A 16,235-nucleotide genomic window follows, 5' to 3' on the forward strand; every position below is an offset into this window, starting at 1 on the left:
AGAAGACCTATTGGAACCTGCATGGACCTAAAATTCTCACAGAAATCAGTCAAGTTTGGTGAAGGAAAAATCATGGTTTGGGGTTACATTCGGTATTGAGGCAAGATGCAAGAGGTCTGCAGAGTTTATAGCAACATCAACAGCCTGAGGTATCAAGACATTTGTGCTACCCATTACATTACAAACCGCAGGAGAGGGCCAATTCTTCAGCAGGAGAGCGCTCCTTCTTAAACTTCAAACTCCACATCAAAGTTCCTGAGAGCAAAGAAGGTCAAGGTGCTGCAAGATTGGCCAGCCCAGTCACCAGACATGAACATTATTGAGATGACTTTAATAATAAGTTAATCGAGTCATTGCAGAGATGTATGGATGCAGCCCTCCAAGATCACGAGAGTCAAACACAATATTAATTCTTTTCCACTGCACCATGACTTTATATTCTGTACTGTACATTATTTATGTTAAGTGACAAGACTTTTGTAAAAGCAAAATTAGACTTTACTGTTCTAATTAAATAATTTAAAATCAATACATGATCATATTTTATGGTAAAATAATCTACGCCTTTGCTTTCATATGAGCCATTTCTGATACCAAATGATCAACTAGAATTCAAGTTATCATTTGTTTAGTTATGCAGGAATTATTAAGTAACAGAAATGGGTTAAAATTATAAACATTACCATACAATGTGGATACAGCTTTAGTCTGTATACTGTATATTTTGCATCTTATTTCCTCATTGACTAATGTCTGTTTCATACTTTACACAAGAGTGATTTGTTGTTGGTTGTTGTTTGATTAATTATTAATTTATGCAAGATCAAGATCATTATCATCTTCAGTTAAATGTGCGTATGTTGTTAAAATCATAGTTGAAACATTTAAAATTTGCTTTATTTCTGGTCCCTGAACTAAAATGCAACCGATTAAGGATGACTGCACACAAATTTGGTTAGCAACAGATGTCGAGGGACTGCGGAACTAGAAAGAAAAACATTCATTGTATGATTTTTAAGGCCTGATTATTTTAATGAAGCACTGGCACAGATGTCAGCCCTCAGATAGAGCCAGTGGCGGTCTGTGTTTCTGCTAGCCAAGAGTCTCCAGGCCTAAAATCTGCTTCACACTTCCCCAACATTTCAAGTTTGCTGCTGGACGTGGAATCTAACTTAAATTTGAATTGTAACGCAAATGAACAGCACTGACCTATTCAATAATGCTAGAAATGTCATATCTGTGTGAACTGTGCTCGCTTCCGGACTCAATTCATTTTGTTCCTCCTGTGTGTCCAGGTTGTGAGTTGTATGCCTTCTGTGGGGCTTTATTTGGCATCTGCTCCATGATCACGCTCATGGTTATTGCTGTGGATCGATACTTTGTGATCACGCGACCGCTGGCCTCCATCGGTGTGCTTTCTCAGAAGAGAGCTCTGCTCATCCTCCTTGTAGCCTGGGTGTATTCACTCGGCTGGAGTCTGCCACCTTTCTTTGGCTGGAGTGAGTGAAGTATATTTATTGTTTCATCATTGTAAACCTACACAACCATTTTTATTATTTGAAATGTGTTTTTTTTATTAAAGGCCACATACCTGTACTTTAATGTTATATCTAACAGACCTACACAGTGGCATTCATACATTATTAAGTGTGGCCTAAAGGAATAGTTAAACCCAAAAATGAAAATTATGTTCTCACATCATTTATTTTATTTACTCATGGCAATCCTCTGAGACTTTCTTAGTAACACAAAGATGATTTTGAAGAGCATTTCTAAGATTGTTTTTGTGGTTCCCATTCACTCCCACTGCAGTGATTAATGCTTAACAAACGCATTGATAACTATTAATTAATGTATGATTAATGTATCACCGGTTTCTGAGACAAGGATTAAGGCTAGTCCTAGACCAAATAGTGTGTATAAGCTGTCTTAAAGGGATAGTTCACTGAAAAAAAAAATGAAATGTACTCACTCTCAAGTGGTTCCATGTGTTTGAGTTTCTTCTGCTGAACACAAAAGAAGGCTTTTATTTTGAAGAAAGCTGAACACCTGTAACTGTTGATAGCAGGCAAAACAAATACTATGGAAGTCAATGGTTTCTGGATTCCAAGATTTTTCAGAATACTTTTCTGTTTTGCAGAAGAAAGAAACTCCTAAAGGTTTGAAATAAATAAAGGGTGAGTAAATTATGACATCATTTTCGGGTTAATTTTTGGGTTAACGATCCCAAATAACTTGCAATGACAAAAAAATACATCATTGCCATTGAAAAATTTCAAGATACAAACCAGTATCAGTATCTCGAATCATTTTTATGAAAGCTGCTTAATTATCTAAGTAAATGATGATCTCGGCTTGGCTTAAACTAAGCTTTATTTGCGAAACTTGCCCTTAATGGACTAAACCATTTGTTAAAGAGCTATATTATTTTTTTTCACTTCCTTAAATGTGTTAAAAGAATCTGTAAAATTACAGTGCAGTAAGTCAAGGTAATGAAGCCACATTCACTTTACCAGTGACATGCAGTAAAGCACCATGATCCCCTAATTAATTTCAGTGGAAAGTTGATGATTTCCCGAGACACAGTTGACCATAATCGTTGGTGAACACATGTTATGAGTAGGACAAGTCATGCTAGAAACCTCAAAAGTTGAAAATAATTTATCACAATGTAAAAGAGCAGCAAATAGAACAAATATTGGATTGAAGAGTATGTCAGTGGAGCTCACATCACTGTCTGGTTAGATATTACTGAGGTTGTTACTGTTTTAGATGATTGACTGTAACCACATATGTGGAAATAATAAAATAATGCATGGAAAGCGACAGTTTAGCAGTTTAACTCATTTGTTGATGTCTGTGTTAATTAGTTTGGCACGGCTTCAGTTCATATTACAGATTCCTCCTCTTAATGTTCATTACTAAGAACAGTGGGTAGCACAATCGCTACAAAAAAGTAGATAGTGCTGTTGTCTCACAGCAAGAAGGTCACTGGTTCGAGCCTCGGCTGGGTCAGTTGGCATTTCTGTGTGGAGTTTGCATGTTCTTCTGTGTTCACGTGGGTTTCCTTCGGGTGCTCCGGTTTCCCCCACAGGTTCAAAGACTTGTGGGTACAGGTGAATTGGGTAGGCTAAATTGCCCATAGTGTATGTGCATGAATGAGTCTGTATGGATGTTTCCCAGGGATGGGTCGCAGCTTGAAGAGCGTCCACTGTGTAAAATATATGCTGGATAAGTTTACGAGTGTGATATTGCGTTTATACAACAGTTTGACGGCATAATTTTGTATGTAAAAACAAAATCCAACATGGAGAGTCTCAAAAACTCTTTTGTATGAGGAACTACTTTCTTCCGCGTTGGATTTATATCCTAAGCTGACAGTTAAACAGCTGAGCAAGCATCTTTTAAACTTTAAAAGATGTAATCTGTAGTGTCTGCTTTTTGCTGTCTGTATGTAATACACAAAGGGTAAAAAGTCTGTACGGGTGCTGATATTAATTAAATATCTCACATACACACACATATATATATATATATAAATATATATATATATATATATATATATATATATATATATATATATATATATATATATATATATATATATATATATATATATATATTTTTTTTTTTTTTTTTTTTTTTTTTTTTTTTTTTTTTTTACTGCAAATATATCATATTTCTGTTAAATTTTCAATCATATTTTGTTTAATTTTTCACCAACAGCACTAACCCAAACCCTAACCACAAGGTCCATGAGCATCTTCACATTACAGAGGCTGGTGAAATTAAACAACCAATTTACAGTTTTTCTTTTTCTTTTTTTTTCTTTTTTTGCAGTTTACACTGTTAACACAGCTCTAATATACTGATACACATGTAATTTCTTCCCCAACTGCATACATTTGCAAACATAACCAGCATTATGTGAACTTGAGACACAAGCAAAACAGCATGTGCACCCATTAAATCATTACAGCATTAGCAACTAATAAAGACTTTATTTGGTTAGTACATTAATCAATTGTTTGTCTTGTACAGTAAGAATTGCTTTTAATTAAATGTGTCATCGTGAATTAATTGCATCCCAACATCTTTCATCAGCTAGCTAATAATGTAATGTAAATTATTTAAATAGGTCAAAGCTGTGCTCTTCAACTTAATTAATCATTTGCTAAAATATCATGATGCTATGTCATTTTGAGGCACATGATTATCATCTCATTATTACTCATGCTATGTTAATGAAGTTGACTTCACACTTTCCCAGCATCCATTAGCTTATAAGCTCAGATATTTTGGCAGAGCTATGCTGCTGAGTGTCTCAGATCATGATTATTTGAGCTCAAAACCATTTCAGTTGCTAGCCAATGCCTGCCTTTGCGAACAATGTGCTGTTGGACTGTGATCTGTCTCTTGTATAGGTGGTCTATGAGGGCTGAGGCTTTCAGCTTAACATGGATAGACTGGTAAAGCCTGGTTCTTATGCTCCTTCAGCACTCTCTGTCGTTAATTTAGAGCAAATCTTTAGTCTCACACGAAGGGTGCCTTTATCATTTAACATTTCTGTGTATATCTTCATCACTGATAGGCAAATCTATCTCAAACTTCCGAAAACTGATGATTGGCAGCCCATACGTATGAGAGCCAGACTGTGATTGGGTGGTGATAAGAAAAACTATGATTATAGCATACTTAAAAATACCCTCCGCCGTGTGTGCATTGGGTTGAATTTCACTGCATTGCCAGCAGCCAGACATTAGACTTAAATCCTCATTCTTTGCGAGTTTGTTCCAGTTTGGACTATATTTATCCTGATTTGAAAGGCTTAGATGCTGGCTTTCCTTCACTTCCCTTTATCAAGATTGTAATTCTATGCTTTTTGTCTTTGTCTGTCTGTTTCTGCTTTATAGGTGCTTATGTTCCCGAAGGGCTGTTGACCTCTTGTACCTGGGATTATATGACTTTCACACCCTCTGTGCGAGCTTACACTATGCTCCTCTTCATCTTCGTCTTCTTCATTCCACTCATCGTCATCATCTACTGCTATTTCTTCATTTTCCGATCCATTCGCACTACCAATGAGTGAGTACTTTAATGCAGGTCTAACAATATAGTACAGGGGTCACCAATCTCGTTCCTGGAGGTCCGGTGCCCTACAGGGTTTAGCTCCAACTTGCCTCAACACACCTGCCTGGGTGTTTCAAGTATACCTAGTAAGACCTTGATTTGCTTGTTCAGGTGTGTTTGATTAGGGTTGGAGCTAAAATCTGCAGGACACCGAACCTCCAGGAACAAGTTTGGTGATCCGTGATATAGTATGTCAGCAGTGTTTCATATGTTTGAATGTTGTTTAGTCACACAGTCACTTGCTACTTTATTTGGTTCATCTTTTTTGTACCAAGTTGGCCTCTTTGCCTTTAGAAATGCCTTGTGGTAAAGCTTCAAGGTGTTGGAAACATTCCTCAGAGATTTTGATAGCATCATGTGGTTAAACGCCTGCACATTTTTATATAAATCTGCTTTTTTCACCAAATACCAAGGGTGCTCTATTAAACTGAGACCTATTGACAGAGGCTATTGAACTCATACTTTTGTTTAAGGAACCCATTTGAGGTGGTTTGAGCTTTGTGGCAGTCCAACCATCACAGGCTGAGATCACTGTGGCTATTAGAGGATGAACATGGTCAGCAACAATACCAAGTATCAACTTTATTTAACAGTTACTTTCAGTAACTTGCCAGTATATGGTGCTCATTCAAGATAGTGCTGTGCTCTTAATGCGAGCCTTCTGTAATGATTACAGCACCGCAGATGACATTGTCGCATCTTTTATGAAGTTGTAGTATTGGTGTCCTAATTTTAGTGCACTGTAAACCCTAATGTTGTCTTAACTTGAACATTTAAGTAAAGTTCACTAAACATAACTTAAAATTTAGCATTTTGGTCCTATCACTTAAACTTATGAGTTAATTTAACATAGGTATCATGAAAATGTAAAAATTTAAGATTTCAAGTGTAGTGAGCTCAAAATCAAAAATTCTAATATCTGCAACCTTTTAAGTGCAAGGACTGTTTTTAAATCAGAAAACAAATTGCTTCAGGTAGGTATAATTATTCATCAAAGTGTGAATAAATGGATACTTTTTTTTTTTCAAAATTTATTTTAACATTTTTTTATAGTATGTATATATATCAATTTAACTTGCCGGTTTTGTAGACTAAACATAAATCGTTCAGTTCAGCAAACTTAGTACTACGTTTATATACATTTTATTTTATTATATATGATGCGTGTATATATATATATATATATATATATATATATATATATATATATATATATATATATATATATTAGGGATGTAACGGTATTGTAAATACCGTCATACCGCAATATTAATTTTTTTCGATATTACCGTAGTCGCATGACTCGGTAAAACTATAGGTCTTCTGAGAAAATTTGCTCAGGCGAATGAAGCGAACGGGAGGTAGCGAAAACTACAATTCCCATCAGCCCAGGGGTGGCCATCATCCCTTGCGGTCTGTTGCCTTGTCGCTACAGATACAGTAATGCGGAAATGGAGTGTGCTGCTAGAAGCGGGCATCAAAAAGAGCTGGAAATGATCGAACCTGAAGCGGGTGTTGTCGCCGCACGCGTACTGAATAGCGGTGTTGTCGCGCGCGTTCTGATCAGCTGTGTTGTCGCGCGCGTACTGTAAAGCGGGGGGGGGGTGTTGGGGGTTTGAGCGCGCATACTCAAGAGCGGTGTTGTCGCGCGCCTACTGAAGGGCGGGAAGGAGGGTGTGACACAGCACACTGTTCAGATTGATGCAGACATGAGACCTCTGTCTCACTCATGGCTTGCCCTCTCAAGTGGGGGAAAGACAATGCACAACGTTACCCACTGCTGTCAACCTGGGCCAAGTCATATCTCTCTGTCCCAGAAACCTCAGTCCCAAATGAGAGGGTTTTTTTCTGTTGCAGGGGACATTGTAAATGCCCAGAGATACCAGCTTTTACCAGATTATATTTATATGATAATTTTCCTTAAAACCCATCTCTATTTAAGTGAGTGAGTGATTAAATGTTGAATGTGATGAGTTTTTAACAATACTAAATTGAAACTTTATTTTTTTACATGGTTTAATAATTTTTTGTTATTAAAATTGAAGTTCCTGTTTCAAAGCTTACAGATAGATGGTTAATTTGTATGTCATTGACACTTTTGGCACTTTTTTGGAGTATTTTCATAAGTTTTGTTTTTTCCTGTAAATAATTCAATAAATACCGTACCGTGACATTCATACCGAGGTATTACCGTACCGTGAAATTCTGATACCGTTACATCCCTAATATATATATATATATATATATATATATATATATATATATATATATATATATATATATATATATATATATATAATAAAATGTATCTAAACGTAGTACTAAGTTTGCTGAACTGAACAATTTATGTTTGGTCTACAAAACCGGCAAGTTAAATAAACTTACATATTCAAGTTTTGGGAGACTCCATTACTCAATTAAATTAAGCCAACAAGTTTACTCAATTAATTTAGTTCAGTCAACTTATTAAGGTTTTCAGAGTGGAATAATTTCATTCCTACCCCTTCACACTCTGTTCCAAGGGTACCCCTTGTGTGTTTAGAGTGTACAATAGAACTGGGACTCGGCCTTAATTTGGGTTCAGCATTCAGAGATGTTCTTTTGCAGACCTTAGTTATAGCTAGTGTTTGTTTATTTAGTGTTTACTATATCTACTCTGCATGCATAAATCCATTGAGGATCTATTGGCTAATTAGATTTTTATGTTATCTTTGTTATCAGTCTGTGTACCTAATAAAGTTGCTGGTGGGTGTATGTGACAGTAAAATATAGTTCTGTATTTTAGTCATTTAAAGTTATCACATACTGTGTTGAATATTAGCATTTGATGGCACTAAACCACTGACAAATAATTTGTTTTTACTTTTTCGTTTTGTCTTTGCTAGAGCTGTGGGCAAAATTAATGGAGATAACAAACGAGACTCGATGAAACGATTCCAACGACTGAAAAATGAATGGAAGATGGCAAAAATTGCTCTTATTGTTATTCTTATGTATGTCATCTCCTGGTCTCCATACTCAACAGTGGCACTGACAGCCTTTGCTGGGTAAATGAATCTCAACTGTCACATAACTTTACATAATTTAATTTCATATGCACTTTCATTTATGTATCTGTTCATGTTTAAAGTCGGCATGAAATGGAAGTTAAGACCTTTTTTCCCCATGATGTGATTTGCATCCAATTGAAATGGTCAGTTAGGGGTGGTGCATGATTTTGTCTTTTGGGAGCCGATTGGATCATAGGGAGATGGGTGTTACTAACAATATGGAGGAAAAATGACGAATGGACAAAAGCAGGGCAGAAACAAGACACATACTGATATCCCTGTCCTCAAGGCACTCCTTGTGATGAAGTGATGAGAAGTTGTTTTGAGGGGCAGGGAAGGTTATGGCATTTGAATAAAGATTATGAGGCCAAATAATTTTTTTATAAAATAATGAAATGCCGAGTTACATTGTTTGTAACAAGCACTACTATATAAGAAGAATACATTTTGATTTCATGCTGACTTTAAAATTGCAGACACTATTTATCTAATAAAATAGTGCAGACTGTTCTTTTGAACTTTCTATTCATTAAAGAATTTAAAAATTGTGAACATGTGAACATCATATCACCATATTTTATGATTTCTGAAAGATTTATTTAATAAAGTAGATGCAATCTTGGTGAACGTGGCTGCTGTTCAAAAAATCACAGTTCAGAAATGAGTACACCCAAATGAATATGTTTGGGAAACAACAGCGGTGCAGTAGGTAGTGCTGTCACATCACACCAAGAAGGTCGCTGGTTCGAGCCTTGCCTGGGTCAGATGGCGTTTCTGTATGGAGTTTGCATGTTCTCCCTGCGTTTGTGTGGGTTTCCTCCGGGTGTTCCGGTTTCCCCCACAGTCAAAAGAGATGCGGTACAGGTGAATTGGGTAGCCAAAATTTTCTGTAGTGTATGTGTGAATGTGTGGATTTTTCCCAGAAATGGGTTGCGGCTGGAAGGGCATCAGCTGCGTAAAAACGCGCTGGATAAGTTGGCGGTTTATTCCGTTGTGGGGACTCTGGATTAATAAAGGGACTAAGCCGAAAAGAAAATGAATGAAGGAATTTTAATGAACAGGAAAAATCAAGAACATATAAAATACTCAATTCAATTGAAGTATTTTTTTTTTTGTTTTGCCAACTTTTTAAAATTCAAATGTAGTATCTTACAATTCTAAGTGACTAAACTCTTATTTTAATGGATAATAAAGCTGTTCTATTTAAATGCACCAAAAATGGTTGACTTATACTGAGAATGCTGAGAAATAGATAAAATATTTATTTTCAAAAGAGAGTGTACTAAACTAGGGGTACATAAAGTACATAAATTAACAATACACATGTTTGAAAATTCACATACAGTATATGAATGTGTTCTTGTGTGTTTCTCAGGTATTCTGATTTTCTCACACCATATATGAATTCAGTGCCAGCTGTGATTGCTAAAGCTTCAGCGATCCACAATCCCATAATCTACGCCATCACACACCCCAAATACAGGTACTGAAAGTATGAATCTTTTTATATTGGAGACTTTTTATATGACTTGTATGTTCAGGATTGGAACCACATTAGATCATTCTCAACCCTTTGTTGTAATGAAAATAAATGTTACTGTAAGACTTTTAAGTTTTACATTTTAATAGATAAAATCACTTTGCATTAATGCAGATCATCGGTCAGATTAGATTAGATTACCTTTTCTGGCCCCATTAAGACTAAACACTAAAGGCAGATTGTGATTGTTTTAATTGTACTAGTGTGTCGCTCACTGAGCCATTAAATCACAAATTGCAGAAACAGGCCTAGCTTCTGGGTTAAAGTGTGAAGTTCCATTTTTGATTGATTTAATTAACCTGAATATTCATTTAAGCATGAAGAGTGATTAATCCAGCACAGTGTGTCCTGATGGTTTGGGAACATGTCATTTTGATTTGATTTTCTCTAACAAAATTAAACCATAGCTTTTCCATGTATGCAATGACAAAATGTTTATTTTGATTTATGTCAAAATAATTCATGGGGACAATGTATTTAATTGTTCTGCAATACTCCATCTTGGAAAATGTTAACATTAGCCTTATAGCACTGAAAGTCCAACCCTACAAAATACCATCCAAAGCCATGCACCATCCTGAACGCATGAGCATGCACTAGACAACATCAATGGAATTCATCACTAACAATACATCTACAACTTTATAGTGCAATTACAATGCTAAACTTAAATAAGAAGGTAATGTGCCAATGACGTAATCATACCTGTCAACATTGGGATGTGAAAATAAGGGATATGCCCACTAATAAGGGATTCCCCGACCCCCCTTAAAAAATCCCCAAATTATATGTTCATTGGGAGCTGTTTCATTGTAAATAAACAGTCAAATGGTCAGTAATATGTTTCATTATTTTTTTTACAAAAGAAAAAATAAATAATATACACTAGCAGCAAATAAATTAGCGAACAGTTTAGCTTGTTAAAATTAATCACATTATATTATAATGAAATATAATCAAGCTATTAAATCTCATTAGCCATTTTTACACTGTATAACTTACACATTCTGATTAAAGAGCACAGAATGAATCTATCATTTATCTAGATTTTTTTTCGTTTGATTACATTAAATAACAGAGATGTCACTTTTAAAATGCACACATCTAACATTATAATGAAAGCATTCGATTGCTTTACTTACCGGTAGTTGTGTTTAAAAAAAACCCCCACAAAGATCGACATCTTTAGAAATTATTATTATTATTATTATCATCATTATCATTATTATTATTATTATTATTATTATTATTATTATTATTATTATTAATTATATGTTTTTTAACACGCACCTAAAACCCAGACTCCGCTGTTATTTACGTGTACAGAATTTCTTTGGGAAAAAGCTATTTATCACTATTGAGCGCTTCAGCTGACAATCATGCACCATTATATGACAGTTTTGAGGATTGCATATGAAGGGGAGACGGCACCTGTAAAAGGAAAGGGAATCGTGCTGTTTTTATGTTTATTTCAAAGTGTTTTCATGCCTAAACAAAGCGAAAGCACAGAACAGACTTAAATTTAAGAGTAAGGGTCGCCCCCTGGTGGTTCAGCGTTATGAGTATAGGAAGGATCGGCTCTTTAATGTTTATTTGCCACCCTTTAGAGAGAGACTGAAAATACGGGAAAATACCTTTATGGGATGATAGCAGGATAGAACGATAAAATACAGGAGAATCCCTTGAAAAACGGGAGGGTTGACAGGTATGCATGATCCTTTCTATGCGAACAAGGTGTGAGTATGTATGCAAATATAAAAACCAAAGTTTTAATTGGACAAACTTTTCATTGTCCTACTACTCGCACAGAATATTATAATACTAATAAATACATTTTGAGCACTTAATTTAATGGTTGCTATAAGGATGCGAAGAGACTTAAAACCAGCATAACAAAAATCAGTCTATAGACAATCAATCTATAAATTGTGCACATGATTTATTAATTATTTTCCTCGATTTACTAAATTGCGTGCACGGTTCACCTAATTTGTTCTCTTGTTTTTAGCAATTCACATCCGCATTTAGGTCAATCGTGCGCTTCAAAATAATAAACTTAGTTATACTTCCAGTCCGAATGCTACAATAAAGTATAATGTTAAAATTTGTGTTTTGTAATGATTATAGCATTCATTTACCAATCAGCATATCAAGACAGGACCGTAAAGGAAGCAGCTCGTAAACAAAGTAGGCAAATATTACACCTAGCCTTAAGATAAATAAAGGACCAGCACCTGTTAGGGGGTAATGATTACACAAATGACCTAGAACAAGGGAATGAATAAGGAAGATTTAATAAATTGTTGGAACAAATTATTTGCACAATTTTTTTTTTCTTTTGTGTCACGTATGAGGCTCCATAATAATAGGTTATAATAGATTTTAGATAATGCTGAGCTTTGAAGCTAAGGTGAAACTGCTTGTATATTAAAAAGTCATTTTTAACATGTGTAGGATTATTTTAAATGAGGTTTTGTTTGTGTATTATTCCCTATATTTGATTGGTGTTTGTTTAGTTAAATCTATCTATTTTTTTTTTCAGTTTTAAGTCATGTTAGTGCTTCAAGTCAAACTTATTTCAGTTGTCAATCCACATTTTGTTTTTCATTTAATATTTACAATTTAAAATCAGCTTCATTTTAATGTTCTTTTATAGTTTAGCCATAGTTAACAATAACAGCCATACCAGTGAACATCTCTTGTTCTCCAGTGATTTCTTATTTGTATTTTACACAGTGTCTCATTGACGTTAATTTATGAATTGACTGAACAGATGTCGACCCTGAATATGGATCTATCATATCTAATGTGTCTTATGTCTGCATCTCGTCTGTGTCATTGTCAGGTTGGCTATTGCAAAGTACATCCCGTGTCTGCGTTTGCTTCTCTGTGTCCCCAAGCGTGACCTGCACTCGTTCCACAGCAGTTTAATGTCCACACGTCGCTCCACCGTCACGAGTCAGTCCTCTGATATGTCCGGACGATTCCGTAGAACCAGCACTGGCAAATCTCGACTGTCCTCCGCTTCTGATAGTGAATCTGTAAGTATGGTGAATTTAAAGATCTAGAGATTTTGTGATTAGCAAATGCGATTGTTTTGGCTGTATTTAAACGGCTGTTCATTCAGCTATTTTCATTCATTCATTTATTCATTTTCCCTCAACTTAGTCCCTTAAGCCAGAGCGGAATGAACCGCCACTTTATCCAGCAAATGTTTTACACAGCAGATCACGGCCAGTTTAGTTTATTCAATTCACCTATACAGTACGTATATACCTTCTTGCTGTGAGGCAACTGTGCTAACCACTGATCCACAGGGGCAGACTGGCCATAGGGAGCACCAGGACATTCCTGACGGTCAATCTGGCCTGCCATTGTGATTCTGACCTGCCGTCTCCCCTGTCCCTCTCTCCCCCATTTTTCATCAATATCGCTCTTCTCCATCCCCACACACACACATTTCATAAACATTGCACGTCTACCCCCTGCCCCCCCACACTTTCATCAACATCACACCCCCCCCACCCCTCCTCCCCTGTGCTATTCACTTTGGCCTGACCTTTAATAACTTTTCTCGGTTGAAAATGCTGTCCCAGTCAGCCCCTGGTCGCACCTCTGCTATTTCAGAATGCTTAATTGTGTTTATGAGGTGCACTGTAACATTCATTTATTCATTTTCTTTTCGGCTTAGTCTCTTTATTTTAAATTTGGGGTCGCCACAGCGGAATGAAGCGCCAACTTATCCAGCACGTTTTTGCAGCGGATGCCCTTCCAGCTGCAACCCATCTCTAAGAAACATCCATACACACTCATTCACACACATACACTACAGACAATTACCCAATTCACCTGTACCGCATGTCTTTGGACTGTGGGGGACACCAGAGCACCCGGAGAAAACCCACACGAATGCAGGGAGAACATGCAAACTCCACACAGAAACGCCAACTGACCCAGTCGTGGCTCTAACCAGCGACCTTCTTGCTGTGAGGCGACAGCACTACCTACTGCGCCTCCGCGTTGCCGCACTGTAACATATTTATCTTTATGTTTGAAAAATGTCACCATTTCTATAATCATTTCTTTAATCTACACAACTGTTTCTATTTTCCTAAAAATGATCGGTAGACTTCCTGTTTGTGACACCTCTCCTGCAGAAATATACAATGGGCTCTGACTGGTCAGCTAGTGTGTTATTATTGGCTAACCAATTATTGTAAACATTGCACCAGGGAGCGACATTTATTATATCCTACACATTTGTGATGTCAGAATCTCAGAAAAGGTTGTATTGCTTAAAAGGCTAATTATGAATAATTTCTCCTGCTTTAAATGTTTGAGCATAGTAACTTGTGCTTGAACTGAACAATTACTCACTAACTAAAGTTTAAAAAAAGAGATATTCCAACCAAGGAGCTCTTTGATGAGTTGTTTGAACTCCTTAGGGCTGGACCGACACTGAAGCTGATCTGTCGAGCATGAGCTCCAGGCCTGCCAGTCGACAGGTGTCCTGTGATATCAGTAAAGACACTGCGGAGATGCCAGACTTCAAACCTTGCAACTCATCCAGCTTCAAGTCCAAGCTCAAAAGCCATGACTCTGGAATCTTTGAAAAGGTGACCTCACAGGCTGACTGTTTTCAATATGTGGCAAGTATTGGTCGAATAGTGTAACAATTTTTTTTGTTCAAGATGCTATTTCTGTCATCACAGGTCCTATTTGCATTAAGGGAATAGTTACCCAAAAATGAACATTTTGTCATCATTTACTCCACTTTTTCCAACTTGTTTTGTGAACAGAAAAAGAAGATAGTTTGAAGAATGTTATAATTCAGTCGTAGCCATTGACTTCCATAGCCTTTTTTTAAAAACCAACTAGTATGTCAGTGGCTATCGGTTTCCAACATTCTTAAATATATAAAAATATTTTAGATTGTATTCAAAAACTAAAAAAACAAGTGGAGGATGAGTAAATAGCTAACTAGTCAATTTTCATTGTTGGTGACAATTGAACATATAGTAAATGGTCACAAATGACATATTTAAGCACATTTTTTGTCAAATAGGTTTTAATTGAAGACAAAGATTCAGGAAAAATGATGCTCTGTTTTACATATTTTGCCCACACATTACATAAGCAAAGAATGAAAAAAACAAATAATGATATAAAATATAAAATAATAATAAATAAAAAACCTATTTACAAAGACCTGTTTGAACAACAGGGTATGATGAAAAGGAATATTAAAACATTACATAAATGATGCAATAGTCCACAAAGTTTTTGTGAAGGTAAAAGATTAAAGGATGCCAGAATTTATCAAATTGCACAAGTTTTCTTTTTAAACTGTTCCTAATTCAATCCAAATGTAACGTAAAAGTCAGTTCTCTCCTTTTTATTCAAAACAGTAACGGTAACTTTTTGGCTATAGTTAAGCTGTATGAGAGCAGTTTGTGTTGTGTGATTGACAACAAATATATTTGTTAAAAAAATCACGGATTTATTTGAGTGCGTATAAATAGCAATAAATGTGATCAGGTCACTAAAAATTCTTGTTAATACCAGGTGTAAACAGGGACCTATATGCATATGCGCTAAAAGAGAATGGTTTCACATAGTCAAACAGAGTAGAGAAAAAAGAAACAATTGTTAAATGTGTGTCCTCTCAAGCCGTACCAGAATATATACCCTAAGCACATTTAAACCAGACACACTTATAAAGAGAGTTTTACTGTTAATGTACTACCACTGTATGGCTTTATACAGAAAATTAAATGTATTATTTTCTGCTTATTTAGAAAGAAAATGTATGAGTTCTTTAGGTACATTTCATGATTATTTCATTTCATATATTAATAATAAATTAATTTGTACTGCAAACTCTCTGGCTCTGTCCGTTATTGACCTCACTCTCTTGTTTCTGATCTAGAGCTCCTCTGATGTGGATGATGTGTCTGTGGCCGGAATCATTCAACCTGATCGCACTTTAACAAACGTGAGTCATTTTCGTAATGTAACATAACAATCATCAGTGTTACTCACCAGTTGACTGCTAACTTTGGTAACAATGTGATTTAGCATTAATATAAAATTGCAGGGTTTTTATACACAAAAATATATTCACACAAATATATGTACTGTAAATACAAATCTGGCCATTTCTATATACCCCCCCCCCCCCAAACTATTACTAATAATGATGTAAATGAATTTAAAAATATATTTGCTTGGTTCTTTTCCTAGAATATACATGAATTAGTAACACTGGAAAAAAAAAAGTTTTTCTTTTAGCCTGCATTTAAAATCTTCATTTGAATGTGGAAATATTTTTATTTTTGCAACCTAATATTGTGCGTAATATTGGACTTTCCATTAATTCATCTAATTAAAGAGACCCTCGTCCTCAGCCAATCACAGCGCATAGTTACTTATCCTGCTGACATCATCCATAGCAATGAACTCAACTCTTAACTTACTGTACGATTTCTCTCTGTTACTTAGTAAAAGTTTGTCTC

At 35.7% G+C, this 16,235-nt stretch overlaps 1 protein-coding gene across 2 annotated transcripts in view; it reads left to right on the top strand.

The window, feature by feature from the left end:
- opn4a (opsin 4a (melanopsin)) overlaps positions 1–16,235 on the top strand; it is a 63,489-nt gene that overhangs the window by 40,174 nt on the left and 7,080 nt on the right. For both annotated transcript variants that reach the window (XM_073919896.1, NM_001128761.2), the window contains exons 4-10: positions 1,296–1,499; positions 4,914–5,085; positions 8,016–8,177; positions 9,556–9,663; positions 12,566–12,761; positions 14,166–14,336; positions 15,650–15,715. In XM_073919896.1, coding sequence (XP_073775997.1) covers positions 1,296–1,499; positions 4,914–5,085; positions 8,016–8,177; positions 9,556–9,663; positions 12,566–12,761; positions 14,166–14,336; positions 15,650–15,715 — 1,079 coding nt within the window. The remainder of the gene's footprint in view (positions 1–1,295; positions 1,500–4,913; positions 5,086–8,015; positions 8,178–9,555; positions 9,664–12,565; positions 12,762–14,165; positions 14,337–15,649; positions 15,716–16,235) is intronic.

This window comes from Danio rerio, chromosome 13 (genome assembly GCF_049306965.1).
Source record: "Danio rerio strain Tuebingen ecotype United States chromosome 13, GRCz12tu, whole genome shotgun sequence".
NCBI lineage: Eukaryota > Metazoa > Chordata > Actinopteri > Cypriniformes > Danionidae > Danio > Danio rerio.